The sequence below is a fragment of the Anser cygnoides genome, chromosome 4 (genome assembly GCF_040182565.1).
Source record: "Anser cygnoides isolate HZ-2024a breed goose chromosome 4, Taihu_goose_T2T_genome, whole genome shotgun sequence".
NCBI classification, from domain to species: domain Eukaryota; kingdom Metazoa; phylum Chordata; class Aves; order Anseriformes; family Anatidae; genus Anser; species Anser cygnoides.
This window is the reverse complement of record NC_089876.1, coordinates 71555805-71581787: the sequence shown is the minus strand read 5'-3', so window position 1 is coordinate 71581787 and position 25983 is coordinate 71555805. Positions and strand designations below refer to the sequence as shown.

General features: G+C 39.7%; 1 protein-coding gene and 1 long non-coding RNA gene across 23 annotated transcripts in view; one reads left to right on the top strand and one right to left on the bottom strand.

The window, feature by feature from the left end:
* BMPR1B (bone morphogenetic protein receptor type 1B) overlaps nt 1-25983 on the bottom strand; it is a 254525-nt gene that overhangs the window by 104896 nt on the left and 123646 nt on the right. For 7 of the 22 annotated variants that reach the window (XM_048049459.2, XM_048049465.2, XM_048049457.2 and 4 more), the window contains one exon: nt 20370-20505. The exons of 14 other annotated variants lie outside the window; for them this stretch is intronic. In XM_048049459.2, coding sequence (XP_047905416.1) covers nt 20370-20382 — 13 coding nt within the window. In that variant the 5' untranslated portion in view covers nt 20383-20505. Of the gene's footprint in view, nt 1-20369; nt 20506-22860; nt 22998-25983 lie in introns of those variants that run through there. One more of the 22 variants, XM_066996382.1, reaches the window with a different exon arrangement.
* Nucleotides 19650-23015, top strand: LOC106041245 (uncharacterized). The gene is made up of 3 exons (XR_001210396.3): nt 19650-19788; nt 21454-21512; nt 22478-23015. It is a non-coding gene; the product is annotated as an uncharacterized lncRNA (long non-coding RNA).

The window sequence follows — 25983 nt, the reverse complement described above, 5'->3', positions numbered from 1 at the left end:
GAAAAAATCATAACGATTTTCCACTTCATTTACTTCAACAGTAGCTACGTAATGTCAATAGTTTTAAACATTTAATTAGACACACCACGTGTTTTATGCTCCACTAATTATATAAAATTGTGCTCAATAATTTTTGTCCCATTGAAACAAACCTTCAGCAGCTGTTAAAACACTAATTGGGCGAATGCCTCCACGCAGCGCATTTGACCAGGAGCCAAGTCTGCTTCTCCCGAACGGTGAGCGGGGTTTTTCCAATATCCGTGATGGAACAGTAAATGCATGTCAATCTGTACCGCGCCGTTTAGCCAAGGGTGAACTCAAAACATTTACTTTGGCTGTCACCTTTAAAAACTAACATAATATATAAAATGCAACAGTTCAGAAAGATGTTTAATTATACTGGGCTCTTAATTTTCCCCGCTTCCATTTTTACCTCCAAAGAGCAGCTAAATTTGACACAGAGCTTGTCATTTACAATCTCATATGAAATCAACACGTTTTATTACATCAGGGCTGCTTTGCAAACATTATCGCAGTATGGCAAATAGAAATGCCTGCTTAAACACGTTGCCGAGCCTGGTATGGATGAGGCCCTTAGTACTGCTATACTGTATGTTATATTATGCTATTTATATTATGTTTCTATAATATTTTAAAAGCTGAGCCATAAACAAATATGTGAGCCACAGTAATTTGTTCATACATGGCAAGGGATGGGACAGCTTATTTCAGTGGAAAGATAACTTCAAGAGCTTTAGATATTCTTACAAAAATGCATGAAGTTTTACCATCGACAAGTTTTGAGTGATCCTGATGGCAGCCTGAATTGAATCGGCTCCTCTACATCTCTCAATTGGCTTCATATGAAGCTTTAACCTTGCATGTAACTCCATTAAAATCAGGTTCTCTTAATTAGTAACTAAGTCTGTACAGCTGCGGGCCTAATCCTGGCACTCTTGTCAGGATGGAGGCCAAGCAGCGGGAACTGAACAGCCAACAACAGGAATTGTCAGAAACGTTTCCTACCTCAGCAGTCCCCCAAGCCAGCCTACAGCTCTCTCAAATCAGGAGTTTGGAACCGATCACACTGTGATGATTCCAGATGCCATTTCAGGATCTGGGGACAGAACCCCTAAAAGAAGAAGCTGCCTATACTGACTGTCCTCAAAGATGCACAGTTATGCTGTTCTTTACATCTTTTGTTTGGGATGACCTGAGTGCATGTAAAGAATCTAAAATTCAAAGGAAAACCGATTTTCTCTGTCTGACATAGTTTGACAAATTTCTGAACCTCAACCCCTGTATATGATCGTTGTCTCTACAGCACTAAAAGGATGCCTAGCATATTACATAAAACAGAATTTACATGAACTAAAAATATAAGCTTTCTGAATTATGTTAACTATAGGTCGATTTTTTTCTATTACTTTTTTCATCATTGCCAGTGATTGGTGATCCAACTTATAACAGGTCTTCAAAAATACATTGCACATGTGGACTTATTTCTTTTACATACTCCCTATAGTCCATGTAACATGTCATTAACTACTATTCACAGAATAATTACAGATTTACCTTAAAGACTGATTATAAACCAGTACCATAACATTCAATGAAACAATGCCTCAGTTTACAATCCCTTGTTTGTGTGAAGCATTAACTCTGAAAAGAAAATGAATCACACAGCTTTCCACTAAGATACAAAGCTTGCCAACACTTGTGGGAATCTTTCCAACACACTTCTGGAAAATGAAGGGGGACATGGTCTTGGCTTCTTTTGCTACTGTCATTCCCATCTACACCAGGTGTGCTGTGGAATGTTATTTTTTAATTTGCGTGCTCTGAAGTTAGGCATATCACGAAAAGGTTGTAATTTTAATCCACATACCCCTTCCATCACTGAAAACTATCAGAATAGATTTGCTTAAAATAAATAAATAAATACTTCAATGAGATGGGCATTTGGCATGGATTTTGAAATTTAAATTACAGGCAGGACACTGAAGAGGCCTGATATGGAATCACTAGCAAGCAGAAAGTTCCAATAGCTTAAAAAACAAAAAAACTTGCTTGATTAGTCTGGTATCAAATATATATATATATATATACACACACAAATCAGGAAATTATTCTGCTAAGGCTGTATACGGCTATGAAGCAGTCAGCAAGGAACAGAGAAGGAGGAGAAGCAGCACTCTCAGGCAGAAAATTTTGGAGAAAACATTAGAAAGTATGCCAATATGTATGCAGCTAGAATGTGATCTGTAATTTCAGTATATCAGTAAATCTTTCTTGCATGATTGCCTAGACCATCTTTTTTTGGCTTCTGTCTGCACCAGCATATGTATGCTTTTCAGTACAAGATTTTTTCAAGCCTCATTATTAATTGCTTTGTGTAGCTTGAGTAGAGAAAATGAAATGATCATAAGGCCTGACTGGAAAAAAAAAAAAAAAATAAAAGGAAAACTGAGGTTAGCTCTCAGTTGCTGGTGTTCACAGGGGCTTTCAATAGAGTCAGCCAGACAGAATTAGTTAGCCACTGTCTGTTTTCTCTTGCTTTTGTGTAGACTGGTTTGATATACTGTGGGGATGTTAAACTGGGATGTCGTGTAACACTGTAAGCTTCAAATCTAACAAGTTTCCACTTAAAAAAAAGTTTAAGGTATGACTTTTTCTATTCTCATCACTACTGAAAAGTTATACATCCAAAATAAAACACACAATGCAAGCTAGCACAAGGATTATCATTTTTTTGAATACATATAAAGCTATGAAAAGTCACTTATTGTAGTGTTCTTCCAGAAAACAGTGGAAATTGCACTAGTGTGGAACAATTATGTACAGTGCTCCCTTCTGCAGCCAGCCCTCCCAGCACAAGCTGATGGACTGTAAAACAGCAAGAGTCCAGTATGTCTTTCCAACGCTCTGACCACACGCAGTCGGAAGACTTGTTTTAGCGTCAGTGCTAATGGGATGATGCTTCGCTGTCATGTGAACAACCATTTTGAATTCACCTTGCAGATGAAAACTACAACGCACAGCACTAGCTTGGAGTGAGCTGAGTGAGACGCTTGAAGGAGTGCAGCTGCCTCAACTAACGCATCTTCCTGATTTTTACTGATGAAACCATACTGCTTCTAGTTACCTGCTTTGACAAGATAGGATTAGATGACTTTCCAATGACTCTTCCAACCTGAACAACTCTATCATACCTTCAGAACATTAATAAAAACAACATCAGGTAGCAGTAACCTCAGTATCTTCACGTGCAACTGATTTCCTAAGTCTTCCTCCTTACTGCACAAGGCCACTCAACCAGCCCCTTGCAGCCTGGATAACTCAATGTCTTTCTTTTCGTGTGCACTATCAATGTGCAGCAGAATCCAAGGGCCACAAGGTCACTGTACTTTCCAGCTTCCTCCTGTTTTTCGTATTTACTTTAAGAGAATTTCCTTTATCAGCCACAGTCATGTTCTTAGAAACGTGTTTGTCTCAATAAAAATGACTTCGTATTTTATGGAAGTCTAAGGCCAATGACCCAAATCCTATAAATCATTAAAAATCTTTTTTTCTCACAGAATCCTAACTAAGCTGTTTTTTTCTCAGTAGCAAAGAAAGCATCTTATTATAAACAGTTACATTTTTGCCCACACTAAAAATTTTGTATTAAAAATATACTAAATGAGGGACAGATGTTTAAAACAGTGGACCTACAATAAAGTATTAAATATTGCTGGCACAGTGAGTCCTTTGGTACAGTTTAGTCTGTTTTCGCAATAGGCATGTTTTTACAGCTGTAAAAGCACCAGAAATTACTGTCTTTGCTCCAATATTAATATAGAAATCAATGAGAAAATACACCAGACTGCTGAACAGATTAGACTATTGTTCACACATTCTATTATTAAAATCATTCGCTTTTATAAATTAATATTAAATTCAAATGGTTTGAAGTTGTTGGAGAGGAACAGTATCATTTTGAAGACTACATGGATTATCTACTTAAAACCAAATAATTCCACTATGTGTCAAAAGAAAGTTGCAAGCCTTATTAAGAAATCCAACCTGCTACTTAATTTCATGCTCAGTGAGAAAATCTGAACCACAGCAGCATGTACTCCTCCAAAGGATGTATCCTTCGAGTCTCATGCTGAGTAAGTACATAGTACTAAAGTGAAGGCCCTTTTCCAGAGGTACAGATAGATATCTTAGAGCTACACGAGCAAGAAGCTGAGAGAGCATGGAAAAGCACATTCTGAGGCACAATAAATTCTGATATTAATACATGCTGAACATAAATGCGAAGGGCAAAGGGATAACATACAACAGAATGATACTAAAATCTGCCTACCTTGATCCAGTAACTTCAGGGGTGATTTTGGCAAAATTATAACCACAGCAGGACCTGCTCACCACTGTATATTAACATTAACCTGTTGCTCCCACAGGAGAGAATGAAAAGCATGCACCACCAGCACTTCTTTTTGGATCTCCTGCTACGTTAAAGGTTTAATACCTGCATCCCAGTCCAGCAGCATAGAGCTCCAAAATCAAATGCTACAAGTTCATGCTACTGGCCAAATTCTGTCCCAGCCTTACTTCATCCAATTCAGTACAAGCTATGCAAGCTGTGACTATTGCAATCTGATGAAGTGATGCCTGTTTAAGTTTGCAACCAGACTGAAATAGCAATAGCTATGGGATGTCAGCAGCTCGATTTGTTTTAGTGGATCCCCACTTCATATATCAATTAGGAACATTAATTATTGTGATGTGAAACTCTCTTACTACTCAAAGCAATAAGAAGACGAAACATTATAGAAAACTATATCTGTTGTTACATGAAGTATGGAGGACTAGCTTGAGCCTTTGAGAGAACTGGGGGGGTGAAAAAAAGAACCAACAGAATGTACAGTCATCTAGTAATTTTTGTAGAAGTTCATGATGGAGAAGGGATGGGCTGCTGGGTAGAGGTAAAACTTGATTAAAGCCTCCGAAGTCTGGAAACACTGTTTTGAAAGCAGGGGGTGGGATAGGAGGGAAAATGAGAAGAAAGGGCAGAACAGGACAGAACAGGGGCAAGGACACGCACGCTAGACAGACTGACCAAGAGGCAGAATGCTAGCGTCTACAGTAACAGAAATAAAATCTCACAAGACAAAGCCCAATAGCACAATTCATACTTGGTAGACAACTTCCTTAGACTAGAGGCTTTTATTTTATTTTTACTTTGGAAGAAATGTGTATGGCATGAGTGCTGTGATTTGTAAACAGCACTTAACAGGACTGTATTTTTATTCAGGTAGCAAAAAAATGCCCTTAAAAACAAAACCAAAGAGCCCCCTACATACACAAAAATGAGACGGAAGATGTTGGCAACCCAAGTGAAGCATGATTTTCATCCTCTACAAAGTCCCATGTTACCTGTCCCAGGTAGATCCTTGAGGGCAATTGTGAACCCATAGACCTAAGTCTCAAAGAAATTGAAGAGAGACATGTGGCCTTGACACTCAAGGACATGGTTTACTCATGGGACTCTGTAGGTCAGGTTGATAATTGGACTTGATGATCTTGAAGGTCTTCTCCAGCCTATTTGATTCTATGAAACCCTGTGACATAACTAATTCGTGACTTGAAGGGTTGCCCATTGCAGTGCTCACTCGACACTGAGAAGACAGCCTGCAGTGGCTGCAAAACCAGATTTTGCAGACACCGATGCTCACGGCCATACTCTTGTCTCTGCAAGCATTGCTACAATCGTTGGACCGTCCCGCTTGGAGCCCCACTGACTTCTACAGACTGCCCCCAAGGGACGCAGTGGCACCTAACGGCAGTGCTGCCGTGGTGGCCAGCACAGAAGGAAACAGAGCCCTTACCCTTCTGGTTGGAGGAAAAAATGCTCAGGGGCTATAAAACCTGGTGTGGAGAGGGGGAAGGGGGGTAAAAACAATCTGTGAGTATAAAAACAGGATAAATTCATTGAATAAATTATTTACTGGAATTATTCACTTAGCTTCAATTACAACCTACCCATTCTATCCACCATCTACATTAAATTATAATAAATTCTTCTATTATAGCTTGGCTTCATGCCTGCTGATTTACAATAGCTTATTTATTCACAAAACAAAAGTCTGACGCTGTGTAGCCTTTCACAGTATTTAGATGTGCACACCTGGACATCTCCAAAAGTCAGTTTCTTTTTGAGAAACTCATTGACTTTTCTAAATTCAAGAGAGAATGAGCGTTTAGTATTTAAATTGCTACCAGATATTCTGCAGAACATAAAAAAAAGGCTCAAGATATCAGAATAATCTCAAAACAAAAATATCCTGCTGCTTTCCTGAAGAGTTTGGCATACATCCTTTACTGAATACATAAACACAGTTCTGAGAATATATACTCTCCATCCTTTAACCATCAGGTCTCTTTACTGAACAGATGTTTTAAGATTCTTCTGAATGAAAAAATATCTTATTCTACTTTACTAGATCATCTTTGACATTCATAAAGGACTGTACTTGAAAATTAATTAGACTAGGGCACAGAAAAAGGAAAAATATGAAGGTTTTGTTTTTATTTCTTTTGGTCATATAGATAAATAAGATTAGTTTCCACAGCAACATGACTTTTTTTGTTAGGAGTCCCATTTGCAGTAGGATAAAACGAGCTGAGATTCACAGTAAAAGAACAGTAGGGGAAGTGTGCAATTAAACCAAGGGTTTTCAAAGGGGAGAACATTCCTCAATTCCTCCCCTCACTCCCATCTTATTGCAACCACTATTCGTATAAACTAAACTTACACTGCATTTGTAGTTGTATATAAACTTATTTTCACATCTTCCTTGACTTCATCACAACGTATATTGTATTTTGGAGGAAAAGCAGAAATAAATAGTGAGCAAAATTGACTTTTTGTATATTTTAACATTCCCATATGAACCATTGCTACAGAGCAACACACAACCAAGGCCTTACAGGTCTGCTTGAGCAGGGGCTGTCGTTGGAGTTGCAGCACATGGGACAACCTCCACCTGTATGGGCAATTCTGAAGGCACGACTTCAACCAGCTAGGGAGGATGTGCTCTGACAGGACAGATTCGTTCTGTCCCTGGTGAAAAATCAAGGCCAATATATCAGTGCTGAAAAACTCCACCGTAAATTTGTATACGTTTCAAGATTCTGAATGCACCTTGGATACAGCCAGTCCAGATCCTTAATGACAACCACGATCCACGTTCCCAAATCTCTGTCTTCGAGAAGTCACTAGGGATCAGACCAGTAAGAGGAAACTAACTTGTACTTTATCCCTCATTCATTATAGGAGTAGCACCAGCTTTTATTTTTGTTTTTACTAATATTGCCATATTCTTCCGCACTGGAATTGCTTTTGTAATCCTGAAAAAGCACTAGTGCTACTTCCCTGTAGTTTCACTGCTGTCATCTACTACTATTAAAGGGTAAGCATATACTTCAAAACTATAATTCACTTAGCTAGTTACCAGAGCCAGTATTATGTGGATAAGCTTGATATATCTCTGTTCCAAATCTATCAGAAAACAATTTATGGAATCTAATAAATTAAAAATGAATAGTCTCCAGCAACCATATATTTCACAATAAATGTATGCTCTTTGATCACAACTGACTGTGCTATGTTCTAATTAATTTTTATACAGTACTGTGCTATTGCTCCTTAAATAGATTTTATACACAAGACTAATCAGCTAATATTTTCAGCTGTGCCTTTGTCTTTTCACCTTCCAAGCAAGTTAAAAATTTACAGATTTCTAGTATTTATGGCACAGCTCTCTACCCATGAGCCATTTCAGTTTATGAAATCAAAGACCCATATTTCTCCTTTGCTTTCTTGACCCTAACAGGCATATAATAGAGATAAATACATCCAGATAGCTAAAGGATTTGCCTCTAGACTAGATGGCCATGGAAACGAATCCCTCTCTAGCTCTCAATTACTTTCTTGCCCTGTGAAAAACAGAAACACAAACTGCACAACTACTGGAATGAGGGACTGGCTGAAGGAGCTGGGATTGTTCAGCCTGGAGAACAAAAGGAAATTAAAAAAAGAAGACCTCAGAGCGGCCTTCCATTACCTAAAGGGAGCCCACAAAAAAAGCTAGGGAGGGACTCTTTGTCAGGGATTGGAGCGATAGGACAAGGGTGAATGGCTTTATCTAATCTAAATTTACTCTTGTTTAGTTTATAAGCAAGAAATCCTTTACTCTGAGGGTGGTGAGGCACCAGCACAGGCTGCCCAGAGAAGCTGTGGATGCCCCATCCCTGGAAGAGTTCAGGGCAAGGCTGGATGGGGCTATGGGCAACGTGGTCTGGTGGTAGGTATCCCTGCCCATGGCAGGGGGGTTGGAACTGGATGGTCTTTAAGGTCCCTTCCAATCCATTTTGTGATTCTGTGGAATTACTCAGTCTTTGTGTATCCCCTTCATGGTGTTCTTATCAGACAGGGAAATATATTTGATATTGCTGCATGAAAAAGCGTTATAGGCAGCATGGAGGAACATTTTGGTCCTTGAGGAAATGAAGAAAACATCCTATAAATTCCAGTGAATTCCCAGTGAGAAAGAGAACAGCAAATTTAGCTTCAGCATCAGGCATCACTGCACAACACGAAATTAGTGTTGCATACCATGAAGTCTAAAACACCAGTAAAGCTGGCAGAATACCCATTTAAGACAAGGTTGGAACCGTATCTCTCTAGAGTTCCTTCAGTATATAAGAATCCTGCCTTGGGACACAGTTGTACATCAGTTGACCCTTGAAGACCTCTTCTAGCATTTTCTTCAATTCTGTAAGAGCTAGGGTTATGGTTTTTGTTTTGTTTTGTTTTTAATGATATTTTTGAAACATTCTTTGTTCTATGGAGAAACTGAACTGAGAGGCTTTCTTACACTTTGATGCTGGCTTACATAGACTGATATTGCAATGAGTAAGAATACACAGAAATTAAATGAACGTTTTGGATTATATTGAGAACTTTTTTGCACATACAGACCATGCAAGACCTTTTATGTTACATGCTCAAAAATTGAAGTCAACTCTGTAACACAGACAGGAAGTCAATGCAATGGGAACCAAATGGGAGTAATGGGACCCAGGTGGTTGGAATGGGTACAAAAAAACACATAGATGGCCATGTACGGCACAAATCGAAGCCTGGAGATGATTATAACTGCAACTTTCCAACAGAAGGAATGGCTGTACATTGTAGAGTAAACTGTATTGATGCAAACATCTTGGTATCTTAGCACTAAGGAGAGAGCGAGGAGAGGGGAGTGTATAATTTACTTCACTAACGCAACCTAATGTGTTCATGCTGACTATACCATATTAAGGAATATATCAGCACAGGGCATCTTATGCATGTATCTTAACTCTTCATTAGGACAAAACCTGAGCATAACAGGAGTGGTTCATTCCCCGAGCTGCGATGAAATTCACTTAAATTTGAATCAAGGTAGATGCAGGCATAATGCTTCAAAAGTCAGAGGACAAAACTGTCAGTTCAGTATAAATAATAATAAGCAGAATCAGAGAAAACGTTAATTAGTACGTAAGTCAGAAGGATAAAGACTCTTAAGCTTTAGTAATGTAACATAGTTTGGGTCACTGAAATTCCTTAATTTACATGTCACTTTATTCCAAGGCAGAGGACGAACATCCCGGTAGAAAAAGATCACGCACAAAGAATACCTAACTATCAAACAAACCTCTCTTGGATGAAAGAGAATACCTCAAAGAGGTTTTTATTTAAGAGAGAGCATCTGCAGCTAGGAAATGGTAACAACTAACCTCAGAAAGAAAAAGGAATTTCCCTAGGATTTCTGGCATTGGATCTATGAGGTTAACACCCTGAAATAAACACAGGCAGACTCATTAGCTTTGCGAGCAATGACTATCCTCGCAGCTCACAGAAGATACACTGACAACAGGCAACTAAGGGCTCAGGGCTTTGCAGACTTGCATTTTATAAAGGTGCCCAGCAAAACATGACGGTATACTGTTTTTAGTAGTTTTCAGCCACTCCAGAAAAGTTTTCTTGATTCAGTAAGCAATAGGGCTTGTTTTACCCCTCATGGATTCTGTGATATCTGAAGTCTACTTTTCAGGATTTTTTTCTGTTGTTTGTTTGTTTTCTAAGAGGAGGGAGCAATTTTTTAGCAGAAGAGGGAAGGAGAGAGGGTAGGCATCACGGTTACATATCAAGGTCCAGTCTGAAATCTTTAGAAAGACTTTATATGTCCATGTTGTACACCTTAAGAAATATCATTTTGGCATCAGCAGACTAGCATAGCTACCCTGTCAAAGAATAATGAACCAAAAATTCCCAAGTAACGTGGAATTTTTAACTTATTTAAATCTACGCTGTCAAAAGATATTACTGTCTCTAACTTCAATGACACATTATCCCAAGCACAGAAAGATTCAAAGTACATATTAATACCACTGTATAGTTTGGGGGTCTACTGTTTTCTATTGTAGGGCCATTCATCTGGGTATATTTCATTGTTCATTAATCTTTTTTTTTTTTTTTTTTTTAAATGAAAACCAAAGTCTTCGGGACATATACTGTAAAAATAATTTTAAAAATCTGGAAAGGAACTGCAAGGAAGCAGTCGGAAATTTGTAAAACCATACAGAACATAAACAAGAAAGGAACTGAGTACCCGGTTTATTAAAAGCAAATGGAAGCAAAAGTTACTGGTTCAAGATGGTACCAGAGTAAGACCAAGAAAGAGAGCCAACGCCATCAGGTTGACCTTTAATCTAACAGCAGACAATGTAGAGATTTTTTTTTTAATTAGAAGGTTAAAAATATGAAATGTCAAACTTCTGTAAAACAGAAGAATGGAGAAGAGGAAAGGAATTCATAAGACAGAAGATGCATAAATAACACCCACATAAGTTTGTTGCCAGTAACCCAGTTAATATATTTTCTAATTGTAAACAGCCTAAAAGAGCTGGCTGGCATTTACTGTAGTAAGAGAATAGATCTAAAGTAAATCCCATGTGAAAAAGAAATCAAAAACATCTGCTAAGGACACAAATGGTTTCTTAGCTGACGTCAACCATGGGAAAGCTTCCAGTATATCAGCTCGGAGCTTGCCAGCAGGTGTTGCTGCAATTATTCAGAACAATTAGAGGTGATACTTCCAAAAGCACGGAGACGACAGGACCAATAAATAAGGCAAGCATGACACTGTCAACGACTGAAATGCAAGTATTTCTCATAAATCTTTTGAGGACCTCTGTGGCAAAATATTTTAAAAACCATCCACCAGGGCCTCAAATTTTACCAGTCATACCCACATGAAATAATATTCTCCTTCATGAATGATGTTACTGAAATTTCTGAAATGCCTTGATTTTTGAGATAGCACTTTACTATGGAGTAGCATCTCACCTTGACAAAGAGAAATATAAACCAGAGAGAACACATTATCGGATAGCACATATTTGAGCGTACTTACGTATTTTCAATAAATGTGAACTTTCATTAGTGTTGAAGTATTTATATTCATGCACTGTGTCTACGCTCCAGCTTACAAAAGAGCATAAAACTGAGGTCTAATGTTTAGAGACAGATTTCCAAATATACTTTGAGGATTTGGTCACACAAATTGTACGTGCAACATTCACCAGCTGGGCATACAGTATAGTGACGCTTTGTAGATAAACACCAAAGACAGCATAAATTTAGCTAATCTTAGTATCTTTCCTTTCTTCCCATTAATGAACTATATCTTGCACATCCAACAACATTAAGTGTCTTAGGGAACATTCTCAAAAGTATGTTCACCTCGTGATATGCTCTCCATACTAATTTAAATTGTGTTCTTTATTCATTCATCATTTAAAAAGAAAGTTTTTTATTTTTATAAAACATTCATCTTCTTAATTTCCTTGAACTACAGATGCGAGAAAGTCTATAGAACACTCAAAATGGAAATTATATGACTGGCATCATTATGGATCATTAAATTACTATTCATGAAAAGCAATCATGGAGGGACTTTTTCACACTGAACTTCATCAGGACCCTTGATTTGCTATCTTGCTGGGGTCCCATGAACAATTTTGCTGATGACTTCAATGGGCTCCTTGTCAAAAAGACAACCCTATATCATTTAAAGCATGCCCTGCATCTCACAGATATCTCACAAAATATAAAAGAGATAGCGAGCTTTATTTCATTTGAGTTCAAGAGGTAGGCTGATGTCCCAAGTCTAAAGTGTCCACCTATTTTGATGCATCACTGAGATGTGATCTAGACATTTGGCCTAAGGACTGAGAGCCCATCCCTCCTCCTGGGCACATTTACAAAGCCCTGAGTGACTCCTGACAGCTGAATCACCATGGAAGCTATCACTGCAGTACAGGTGGAATAATTGCACTGCAGTTCTTTCATATATATATATATATACACACACACACACATACTGCAGTTATTATATTTTATATATATATATAATATATATGTATATTCCTATCATTTATATGCCTAGAGCTGAAAGTCAATTACACACTGAAGTCACTTATTCTGAAGTTAAATACCACTGACTCTTTTGTGCCCAGAATAAGTTACTTAACACACTCTCAGCTTTCATCCTAAAAACATGCATGTTACCATTTTACTACAGGAAAAAAAACATTAACGAAGACTTTCAAAATTCTTCTCAAAATGCAAATTGCTATTTATGTGGTATGTATCAGTTTATCAGTTTATCCTAAAGAGGTCTGAGAGTGGAAGAAGTAAGATGCTAACTGGCATGAATATTCAAAAATCTACACGAGAGTAAAATGACCTGGTAGGGCAAGTCCAGGATGAAAAGTGGTTTAGCAGAAGTGACTTACTGAAATTCAATATTTATCTTACAATGAATCCAAAGTACATTTTCTCAGTTTATAAAAGTTTAAAATAAACAAACCAAAAAAGTTGTTCTTCTAACAGCCCACTTTACAAATCACATCTGAAGTCACACTGTATTCTCTCTAGCTCAAAAATTAGAAAATTAGCAAATTAGAAAGCAATTAACAATTTTGATGATGATCACCAACCAAGAATAGATTCCAGCTCATTTTCTCATACCATTATAGAGTCAGTAAAGAGTAAAAAGACATTAGCGTTTATTTTTGAAGTAAAGAAAGCAGATAGATCTTGGAATAGAGACAGATTTTAGATCTCTGGAGAAGGATGATAGTATTTGTACAGTCCTTTTCTGACCATATATGCACTTTACAAACAATTCCTCTATCCCACAACATCTTAGCTGGAATAGCTCAACAGTGGGAAAATGCCTGTATTTCAAAGAGCATCTCTTTTCAGTCACATTCAGTGGGTATGCTATTTCTTTTCCTTTGTTGAAAATGGCTGCAGAAAAACTATTTGACTACTGACAGACGCACGTTTGTGCTCAGTGGCTTAAGAAATTGAGTTAGTAGCTGCTATATGAATAAGTCTCTGCTATTATAGAATAAGTACATTTGCTCTGTCTCTGTATAGAATAAAGCAAAAATCTTGCACCATGTGTTTTTCTTCTTTTTGTTAAGCAAAGCTGGACAGTTGGAAAAGTAGCAAGAGCCAGCCGGCCAGCCCTGCTACTGCAGCTCACAGGGGAAGGACTGGGATGGGAATCAGCAGCAGTGTGGCTGGAGGAGCCCCGAGGACACGGAGGAAAAGTGCTCTGAACAAGGGGGAGATGGGCACTGGGTCTGAACCCGACTTAAAGCCTAGTTGAGATAAGGCAGCCCTGAGCAAATCACAGAATCACAGAATCGTCTAGGTTGGAAGAGACCTCCAAGATCACCGAGTCCAACCTCTGACCTAACACTAACAAGTCCTCCACTAAACCATATCACTAAGGGCTACATCTAAACGTCTCTTAAAGACCTCCAGGGATGGTGACTCAACCACTTCCCTGGGCAGCCCATTCCAATGCCTAACAACCCTTTCAGTAAAGAAGTTCTTCCTAATATCCAACCTAAACCTCCCCTGGTGCAACTTTAGCCCATTGCCCCTTGTCCTGTCACCAGGCACGTGGGAGAATAGACCAACCCCTACCTCGCTACAGCCTCCTTTAAGGTACCTGTAGAGAGTGATAAGGTCACCCCTGAGCCTCCTCTTCTCCAGGCTGAACAATCCCAGCTCCCTCAGCCGCTCCTTGTAAGCCTTGTTCTCCAGACCCCTCACCAGCTTCGTCGCCCTTCTCTGGACTCTCTCGAGCACCTCCATGTCCTTCCTGTAGCAAGGGGCCCAAAACTGAACACAGTACTCGAGGTGCGGCCTCACCAGAGCCGAGTACAGGGGCACAATCACTTCCCTAGACCTGCTGGCCACACTGCTTCTTATACAAGCCAGGATGCTGTTGGCCTTCTTGGCCACCTGAGCACACTGCTAGCTCATATTCATCCGACTATCAACCAGTACTTCCAGGTCCATCTCTGCCAGGCAGCTTTCCAACCACTCATCTCCCAGCCTGTAGCTCTGCTTGGGGTTGTTGCGCCCCAGGTGCAGGACCAGGCACTTGGCCTTGTTGAACTTCATACAGTTGGCCTCAGCCCATCGGTCCAGCCTATCCAGATCCTCCTGCAGAGCCTTCCTACCCTCGAGCAGATCGACACACACACCTAACTTGGTGTCATCTGCAAACTTACTGAGGGTGCACTCAATCCCCTCATCCAGATCATCGATAAAGATATTAAAGAGGACTGGCCCCAGTACTGAGCCCTGGGGGACGCCACTAGTGACCGGCCTCCAACTGGATTTGACTCCATTCACCACAACTCTTTGGGCCCGGCTACCCAGCCAGTTTTTAACCCAATGAAGCGTACACCAGTCCAAGCCACGAGCAGCCAGTTTCTTGAGGATAATGTTGTGGGAAACGGTATCAAAAGCCTTACTGAGGTCAAGGTAGACCACATCCACAGCCTTTCCCTCATCCACTAAGCGTGTCACTTTGAACATACAAAGACAAAGGGAAAACCTTTCAAGTTCTTTCTGTTATCACACTAAGAGAATCTGAGTTTAAGCCACACTCAATCCATCAGGGGTCCTGCACCTGCTGTCTGTAGGAGACCATTGGCATGAAGAAGGAAAGGGTCTGAACAACTAGCACCTACCCAGGCCCACTCTTATTGGCACAAGATCAATGCAGGGAACATGTCTAAAGCAATCAGAACTCTAAGACTGTAAGGCTACACATGCACCAAACTGATGAGAAATGCTTGTTCCAGCAAAAGAAGGATTTAGTCCCAGTAAAAAGGACAGGGTTTTGCATTTCACCTTTCACACACACTTGCTCAGTAGCAGGAGCACTTCTTGCCCCAGGCTCCAAATGGCTGATGGCCAGGGGCACGTACCACAGGCCAGACCCCAAATCTGCTGGTTACCACAGGGTGCAGACAAACCCTCTTTGGTTCCCTCCAAGCCAAGCCAACAGCTTGTCTACCTGGGCAAAGACGGTAGGACCCACCTCCATGACCACGTTGGCCACTCATAAATGCACTTGCCTCAGTTAAAAGCACTCAGCACCAGGAGGAAGAGTATTCTCACACAGACAAAAATTAATTAGCAAAAGAAAGGGTTACAAACTTGTTAATTCACACATCCCACATTAATGATTAGCTAACCGAACTGGCCACGCAGCTGGTAATTTGATTCATTGGAAAAGAAAAGGCACTCTACGAACCTTGAAAGGTTTTAGCAGAACTGTGTGTCCCAGGTCACCCTGCTTCCCCCTGCCTTTACCATCTTATTGTCAAGCTCAATTTGCCAGCAAGGTCCTGACAATAAACACAAAGATACATTTCAAGGTTAGTAGACAAAACTCTTGCTGGATGTAAGGACAAGCCACTGTAGTGATAAAGTAGAGGAGACGCAGTGATGGAAATTTTTTTTGGTTTAGCAAATGGCATAGCCTTATTCAATTATCACCCTTCATTTATTTTGCCGCTGTGATTAATACTTCATATGTACCTATGATTGCTAAAAGTAAGCAGAAAAACATTCCTAGGAAGTTGAAGGATATTATTTATGGCTTGGAGGGAGGAATGAATGGTCTGCTAAACAGTCTAGATACTGATATGTAATTTTCCAACTCAAAGCACTAGGACAATGTGCTTGTTAATTAAAAATCACACTTTACACTTATGGTTTCTGAGGTGGGATGAAATACAGTAAATAACTACGATTCACTGGCTTATTTTAATTTTTCCAGAAACCATGGTCCCACTTCAGTGCTCTGGCACATAGCCCAACGCCTAAGTAAAGGGTATGCTGACCTTAAGAGAAAGATTTCAGACATGGCCTGTGGGCCAAGTAACACTCCAGGCTGCAAAGGACTGCGAAAAATCAGAATATTTTGTCCCTTGCTAAGAGAAATGTTTTCTTAAATGCCAGTTTGACAGAGGAGGCAACAGGTTGGAGGCTCCTGGAACACGGAGTGGTTGCCTGGTTCCTCCTCTGCACAGTTCACGTTTGAAGCGCTGTGGTTTTGTTGAGGTTCGTCCATGGTCAAGTCTGCCCATACTAGTCAATACCAAAGGCAGCATCTAAACGAAGAAGTACATTATATAAAAGACAGCATCTGAAGTGCATTAAAACCCCCAACTCTTTCCTCAAACCCTTCTTTTCTATATGGTCAAGCAGGTTTTGCACATTTGAACTCCTAAAGTATGAGAACTTCCATCTAGATCAAGATGTATCTTAGGCTACCAGAACTCAGTAGTTCAACTGTAAAGCACAAAGAAATGTTAAAAATGATTATTTTTTTTAACCCAAATATTAAACACTTTAAATAAATTAGGAACAGCATTAGACCAATAATTCACATTTTTTAAAATGACATGACAGCTTGAGTCTTCTTCATCCTGGAAGTACCCACATTTCATTCTGTAGACTAAGAAAAACTCAAAAGGTTTGTTCATACTACAAATGTTATTTCTAAACCAACATTAAGAAATGACCATGTGTAATTCTCTGCATTCTTGGCCTGCCTAAATGGGCACTGGTTAAGCGAATAAGTCTTGCTCAAATATGACTAGATTTCCTGTGCATGGAGAAAAAAAAAGATAAACGTCAGTGATCGAGGGCCTAAGCACCCACAAATAGAGTCTTCTGTAAACACACATGGTGCTGAACATGCACCTGCTCACAAGCCGAGAAGTGTTTCACTTGGACATTAAGTACGCTCCTGGTATCCATACATAATGTTGTTGATGTAACTATTTTAACTGCAGTTTCCTGAGCAAAAGGGGAAATTCAATGATAAGAAGATTGATAGCAACTAGCAAATACAAATCAAACTGCAAAACATGATCCTCGCTACACATTCAGTGAGTAAATTCCGATGTCAATTCAGTTTTTAAATATCCATAGCATCATGCCAATAGCATCACTCTATGGGACACCCGCAGACAGGGTTCAAAAGTTCTGAGTTGTGCCTGCCCTTCAGGTTAGCAAGAGAACCTACCGAGCTGTAAATTCAAAGCTGGAAGGAACAGAAAAGGCAGAATCAATTCTGGGAGGCAAAGGAGAGCCCACTTGAATATTGGAAGAGCACTGACTCACAAAACATAAACAGTTTTCTTCGGTCCCACGAGCCCATTTTTGCTTTGCGATTTGCTCTCAAGTTCATTACACAGACTGAAGCTGTGCAATAGCACAGCTCCCAAAGCCATCAGCATCAAGCTGTGGAGTTGAAAAGACACAGGTGGCTCTTTTCTGACACGGATGACATGATACTTATGACACTGACATGATACTTCATGATTGAGACAACACTGGCATAAAGGGTAAATTCTATGCCCCCTCTTCCATGTCTACATGAGAACCTATAAGAAAAAAAAATATATAGAATAAAGAGTTGCAGAGGAAACCAACCTGAAGATGGAAATAAATACTGCAATGTTTACTACCAGGAAAAAATTTGCCCCAAGATGAAATCTGAATGGGGAAAAACTTAGTAGAGATTACCAGGAATATTGATTAAAAAAAAAAAAGGAGAAATTTTCTTTTAAATCTCTTCATGAAAACAAGATTTCTCAAAAAACATTTCCTCAAAAAATCACAGAAGGAAAGATAATGTTATTCCAAATACCTAATAGCCTGCTCTGAATTAAGGAATTCGCACAGCAAAAATAGAATTTTCACAACAGATAAGACACGGAAGGACTCAATAGTCAAGATATTAAGAGCCGCAACATGTGAGACCTGAGCCTGAGTCCCCAACCCAGTAAGCATCTCAGCACACGTACAAAGAGAAGCAGTTTTGAGTAGAGAGGCTTGAGAAGCTCACTATTTAATAAGTTTGTATGGGAAGTGCTCAGCTATAGTATGGGAAGCGAGGGCCCACATTCCTGATCTGAATCAGGCAAATTCACAAGATAAAATTTTAGTCATTTGCTATCAGCAACTGTGCTCTATCAGGTATTTGCTACTAGGCATACTGATCTTTGTTATTCTGGTCCTGACTAGAAAAGTCAGTCCCAGATCCAAGACATCTTTCCTGAATAAAATTTCTTCAAAACTGATGCATCATAAGCAATCCTCCCTCTCTGGCATGTCACCATTTTCCATCAGAAATGATGCTCAGCTCTCCACTTCCCCCACGATAAATCAGTGAAACCACCAAGAATTGCATATGTTAGTTGTGCAGCGTACCTTGCATATAGAACCCAAAGGGCTATTTTCATCCAAGGCATACACCTGTTTCTATGAAGTTATCTTTGCATGTATACGTGCATACATATTTTTATATTAACTAGCTCCATTCCTCCCTTCCTTTCTTTCCATGTACTTTCTTGGCTAAGCCATAATCTCATTGACAGTAGGGCTTGGATCTTTTCCTCTTTGTTCAGTGCACAGTGTATTGTAAGCGAACGACATACTGCTATTAAAACGTGACATTGTGAACAAAATGCCAGTCCGTTTATATAGTCTAAGAAATTGTTTTACTGGGCTCAAACACCACAAAATAAAAATAATAGTGGGCAATTAGCCTGAAATTCTATATTTAGCAACCGGTAGCTATAAGGTAAATAACAGAAAGTTAACTTATTACATGGAGGGGAAAAAAAGGCATTTTAGGTGACACAATCTAGTTGATATTGTTAGCAAGCACAGCCTGGAACAAAGAGCAAAGCTCTTGCAAAAGTTACTGTGATGAAAAGATTGCTTTTTGCTGCTATAGCCATAGTCTACACACCTTTTACCCATGAATGCAGAGTATAGATGAAGCTGTTGTACCAACCTGATTACCTATTTCTGACTGTGAGTCCTCAAAATGGACCACAAAATCAAGCTAAATAGCAAGCAAGCAAACACAACGTGAAAGCAAACCCATGGGTTTATATCACCCTTGGAAACACAGCTGCTAAAGCCAGGATGTTTTTCAGACTCCATTATGACCTCACAAGGGGCAGGGTCACCTCTGGCATTCAAGCAACAATGAAGATTACCTGCATTCAACCCCAAACATGACACGGCCATGAAGAGAGACAGCCATGCCCACCATCACCCACTCAAGCTCTTACTGCAAATCTTCTGGTGTTTTGTGGTTTTGACTCCTGTCCCATTTTAGTTGTGATTTAACTGATAAGACACGACCGCGTGGGAGATTTTGGAGCCTCAAGTGAATGCTCTGAGGGGTGACATTCAATTCATTGTATGGGGTTCCAGCTCACTTTCCTGTGTTTTCAGAGGCCAAGGAGGCTAGCAAATGTAGATTTTCAAGTGGAATAACTGCACAACAGGTAATTGAACACTGGTGGTCTGTTTTAAAGGAACCAATTAACAGGGAGGGCTTTGATTCTGAGGTATTTCTACAACTGTATTCCTGCTCCAATTAATAAGGGGAGGCATCACACACAAAAAAAAAAAAAAGAAAAAAAAAAGTAATACCTACTTATCTTTCTAGTGAAGCCCCCCTAGTCATTAGTTTTGTGAAGCCTCTGGGAGCAAATTTCAACTCCTCTCAGCCTTGGAGCTCACTGCATTCCCCCCCCCCCCAGCAGGTAACCACTCGACAGCCCTCCCACATATATTAACAATAGTCAAACAGCCCCAACATTAACCCCTGCAATACCCAATGCTGTCACAATTCCTACAGACACAAGTGCTAAAGAGGTAGCGTGCGACTTTTCTCACCCCAGCCCCAGCGGGTAATTGGACTTTCCATGGATAATCCCAGCTATCAGAGAGAAAATCTCTGCCTCTACAGTGACCCATTAGCGCAGAGTTCACTGATCAGTAGGTTAACATGCCATTAAAGCATCCCTCTGTGGGGCTTAGGAAGGGTCAAGAAAACTCCATCACAAAGAACAAAAATACCTACAGAGCTCACGCATGGTTATATCAAGATCTTCAGGAACAGGTCAAACTCTGCTCAGAGGCTGTTTGCTTCCCTGGGGCAGGACGACTGCAATATCTGCAATCCTGACATCATTCTCCACGGAGTCCTTTGAACGCCACTTGAATATGCAAAATAGAAAATGTTTTACTAAATTGTATGGGAAAGCAAACAATCCACCTCACTGTAAGTTCAGGTGGCTAACGTTATACACCAGCTACTCCACAAAAATGTACACACTTGCAGTTTATGGTCACTGGTTATAAATGTGGCTTACCAACAGTTAAGCCACATTAACACAGGGCAATGATATACACAGAGGCATAGTCTTCTACACTGAAGAGCAGTTTATGCTCTGTAAGAACCATGCAAATCCTCCAATAGTAAATAATTTGTGTGCCTATAGAAGTAATAGGCATGGTAATAGAAAAAAAATACAATAACAACTGTCAGGGCTGCAGTCAGATAAGTATGTACAGTCACAACAATGAAGCTCTGAAATGTGGACTAGTGTGTATTATTCCACTGTGTCCAAAAACACCATGCTAAGATCCTTTTCAACAACTATGCTTTCTCTCACTTCTTAGCAGTTGCCTTTGTCAAGATACTAAACACATACACACAAAAAAAAAAAAAAACAAAAAAACACCCGTATCACCTTCCAGCATAGATAAATTGGGTAAGGAAGATGGAAAAAACAGGAAGTTTCAGTTTGCATTTATCATTTATTTATAAACCTCAAAGAAATGCAACAGTCATGTCCTCTATACCTCTGTAAAATCCACTGCTTAAGGGGCAGCTGATATATATATATATATATATATTTTTAAGCAACTCTCACATACTGGAATAGCTCCATAATTCCGTAATGAGAGAATTTCCCAGCAGATTAGTTTTATTAGTGTTAATTGTCCATATAACACACATTTCTGTCTTGCCTGTTGCATTTCCCAGAGCAGCTTCTTAACATTTTCTAGCGTCTGTGATAACAAGTGCTCTAATCAAAACACAGACTATATGATACACATAGGAAATAATGATCATTAAACTCATACACGCTTTTCTACAGGTTCTCATATAAACTGCTTTTCTTCTCTGGAAACCACCGCTGTTCTTACACTTTGCTTGGTAAGTCTTAAAGCAGCAGACAGCAGCTTACATTACGTGCCCTGTGCATGCAAAATGTTGGTGTTAACAAGTGAAGTTAAGGATCTAACGTGAGCCCTATCTTGCACTTCCTCATATTTGTTAGTCTGAACCTCAAGCTTGAAGTTATTCTAACACACTTTTGTTTTCAACACATATCCAGTATGTGTCTAACACCCTCTGGAGTTGCAAGCCACCCTCCCACTCACCCCCAAAAAACTTCAACTAGTGCCAAAGTCTATATTTTCTTAACTTAAAGAAGTAATTCCAGGACTGTCAACTGATAAATTTCATTCAGGGAAATGCCGTGTTCTTTAAGCAACACATTAATCTTCTCTGAGCTAACCATAGTAAACATAAATGTTGAATTGTACAGATTTCATGTGTTGCTGCCAGGAGAGAGTTTTAGAAGAATTATCCCCTTTTTAGGTAACCTGGCTTTTAAAATTACACCCTAGAATATGCAAACAAAGAAGACTAATGAACTCAGCAGCCTGCGTGCGTTCAGGAGGCTGTTGAAAAAGATACTGTGAGTAATGGAAAGAGGTTCATTTTTCAAAAGCTGTATGGAGCTGCCTGGGTGAAGGCAAGTGAGGGAGAATCTTTCTTGCACCTTGGTTATAGCAGTTTGCTGTAAACACTCAATTTCCCTCCTGTTATCAGGGAATATGCAGGGGTGTGTGTTCTATGTCACCTTTAACAATGCAGGAAAGAGGGGGGAGGAATTTTCCTCTCCTAACAACCCACTCACCTCCCCAGCCTGTTGTCTGTGGTTTTGTTTTTAATAAAAGAACTGAGGTATGTAAGAACATCTATTAACTGCTGTCCTGCTCCCCTTAGAAAAACAGTTGTTGCAATATTGACCCTGATTACCTAACACAGCAGCAGACAGAAGTTTGACCTGATTTTTTTTTCTTGTTTTCCGCTGCTAAAAACTGTACATATAGGACAGCAGGATTGCCGTGCAAGTACAACCCTCTATCTACATCAAGAAGTGGATGGTCTAAAGCTTAATCTAGGCACTGCTGAGCACTAGTGTTTTAAATGACCCGCATTACGTTCAACTGTGCAGGGAAAGCAGACTGCGTGTTTTTCTTCTCTGATGCTAGCTGACCTTTTCAAGCACATTGCTAAATGAAGAATCAACCTGATATTCCTCTGCAACCACAGACAAAATCACCGCACGCCGACCAGACATCCTTCCACAGCAGGCAGCGCTATGCTGTACGCAGAACATGAACTGAGCTCTCGCTTACTGATGTGTGCCCTCAAAGAGCAGCAAGCTGGCTAGGACGCTGGAGGTAAAAATGACACTAAATCAATTACTTACCCTCAAACGTCTTGTTTTAAATCTGTTGCTTCCACCTGGTCATAGCGTGAAGCGGGACTGCTATGATTCGCCAAGAGAAGATTAAACTTGACAAGGGGGATTTATTTAATGTTGCTTAACTCACAAAAACCTGAAATAAAATTGCCTTCGGTTCAGCCAAGATTTCTCCCTCACTCCCTCTCCGCCTCTCTCTTTCCAGGACTGCTACGTAGTGGTCTATAAATATTGGCCCCAACACTTGCTCAGTGCTCTCCCTGCCCGTGGCACAGGTCTGTGTTACTGTACACCACGGCATGGCTGGGATGAAGTTCTCAGCTGCTCAGACAAAGCCATGGATTGGCTCCCGAGCCTGCAACACTGCCTGCCTGGAAATACCATTCTGCTGCCAGCTTTACAGATGCTGCGGGCCTTTCCTGGAGGCCCAGCTCAGGCACAGAAGGGTAATTATGAGGCTCGTCCGAAGAGAAAAAAAAATACAGCTTTTCGCAAGCAGGTGGAAAAAAGGGGGGAGGGAGAAGAGGGAGGAAGCATTTCTGTTTCAGCTGAGCAGCCTAGTCTTTCTCCCACCACACTGCATACCTACATATCATTTATCTGTGGATTATAGACTTTAAATCCCAGATAAAGTGGATGTCAAAAAAGCTCTCCAAAATGGAAAAGGTGCATTTTTGTCATCGAACTCAAAACACAAGCAATAAGATTACATACGTACTTGCAGTGTGATGAAAAATTTGTATTTGTTAGTATTTGGTGTCCAAATTCATATTTCATAATTATGCACAGCATTATAATTAGGATGAGACATCACCGAGGGTAGGAATCCACAACCCTTACCCACAACAAATTTGAACTTCGAAATTAAAAGTCCTTTCAACAAACAGAATCACCACCTCCTGCCCATCTCCAATTACCCCCTGAGATACTGCGCTGTTAAGAGATGGGTGCCTGGCAGTTGAGAGCAGACCCACTGAAAAGCAGTTGGTGACCAGCACCAACAGTGTTATATTTGTCACCTGCACTCAGTTGAACACTATGGGACAGGTACTGCAAATGCAGAGAAGTGTCTTACCTTTAATCAAAATCTCGGCATAATGACAAGGTGTTTTTGTTTGTTTGTTTCCCAAGTAAAACACAAAACTGAGCATAATTGCTTCAATCACTGAGAGCTGCTGGAGTTTGGTTTATCTTAAAATCAGCATCTTTTTAAGGTGGCTTATCACCACAAAATTTTCCTTACCCTCTGCACTTTCCCATGACATTACGTATATGTAAACTCAAGACTGTTCCAAGGCTTACACGGGACCATCAGGCTTGCATGAATAAAACAACTGACCAGCCACTGGTACAGCCTGGCCTAATCCAGTGGCCAGCATCCTCTGACGTTACCATCAGTATCATGTCCAGTGCTCACCTGCCCATTTGCAGCTCAGTCACATGGGGAAGCTTTTACAGGAGTTTTGGAACAAAACTAGAATTTGATCTCCTGCATCTATTGAAACATATGTTAACTGTTTTATTGCCTAACTCCTTACAGCAACAACAGCATTTAGAAGTGCCCCTAGTACCTCGTTCACAGAGTTAGTGTTCTTCTTTCTTTTTTTTTTTTAATGGTGCAGCTTCAAAAACTATGTTTATCATGAGTAATACACCAATACCAAAATAGACTTTGTTTAATGTGTGTTGTTTATAAAAGGTTGGTTTAGAAGCTCTTTATTGATGCCACAGAAGACTTTTATCTTTAAATGAAAATGCATTTCACTGACATAGGTAATTGCTAGGTGAACAAATGAAAAATCTTCAAACTAATTTGCTCGTCACGAGTTTTTCAGTGATACAGTTTCTGTGCAGAGTTCTCATACTCAATGCATATAACAGTACATGACAGTGCTGTAATACCGTTCCAGCAAACTTTTAAGCTGACACTAATGACTCTCTGAACAACCAGAACCCAGGATGGTTTAATAAAACTGAACGGGTAATTAGGTATTTAACATTTATGCATAATACAAGGTCAAAACATTTTCTTGGACATCTACATCAGTAAAACAGATAATTATATTAAATTCTGGGGAATGATGCTAGAGAAGCTTATGGTTTTAACCAAGCATGCACATACCTCTATTTCTGAAAAAAAATGAAGCATCACTAGGCACTACCATTCCACAGAAAAACAAAAGGACACGTAAACAACATCAAGAGGGGAATAACACAGTTACTTAGGTTAGTGATTGCTTCCTTTTTTTTTTTTTAACAATACATTTAATTTGCATTGTGTATCCGTCACAGTTTCAATACAGTTGGTGAAGCATACCAAAATAGCCCCACTGATATCAAACAATGTGAGGGCAGTGAGATGGCAAAAAAATGAGAGCATAACATACTGAAAAAATCTGACGTCAATCAAGAGGATGAGTGTTGGAAGGGAGCAAGACAGGAACAGCACTGTTAGCCAAACATTCCAAAAAAAAAATCCTCTTTTTTTTTCTTTTTTTTTTTTTTTTTTAATAAAATGGCTATAGAACCTCTTAAAATCCATAGACAACATAAAATTCCTTTTGAGATCTTGTCTGTTGGACAAGGTAAGGAGTTGGTTTTTGACTCCAAGCAACATTCATTCAACTCACCGAGGCAAGAGATTTTCCCAAATACAAGGTCCATTCTCCACCATTATTAGAACTACCAAGTTTATCTTGAGTTTGAGAACCATGTTCATCCAATCTCACTCTTCTTTTGCATTAAGATTGCTTATTATCCCAGTTCTTTCAACAGAAAGGTTAGCCCTATAACCCACAAGGATTAACACCAAATTATTGTCATTCATCACTTGGAGAATGTCACAACTATCCACATTCACTTCATTATTCAAGGAAAAAAAAAAAGTTCACTGTCCCAGTGCTAGAAATGATGATTTACGTAAATCTCACAGCTACTGTGTGTATAAAGTAGAAGACTTGGACACTGATTCGGGTCATCCTAATGTTGCCTACAGTTTCTGGAAGCCTCCAACAAAATCTTCAGTAACAGAAGAGTTTTGGAGGAAATGCCAACTACACATTTCTAGGTCCTTTCCTACTCCAACCAATAGAATAAGTGGGACAAATAACCATCTGCAAAGTTCAACAC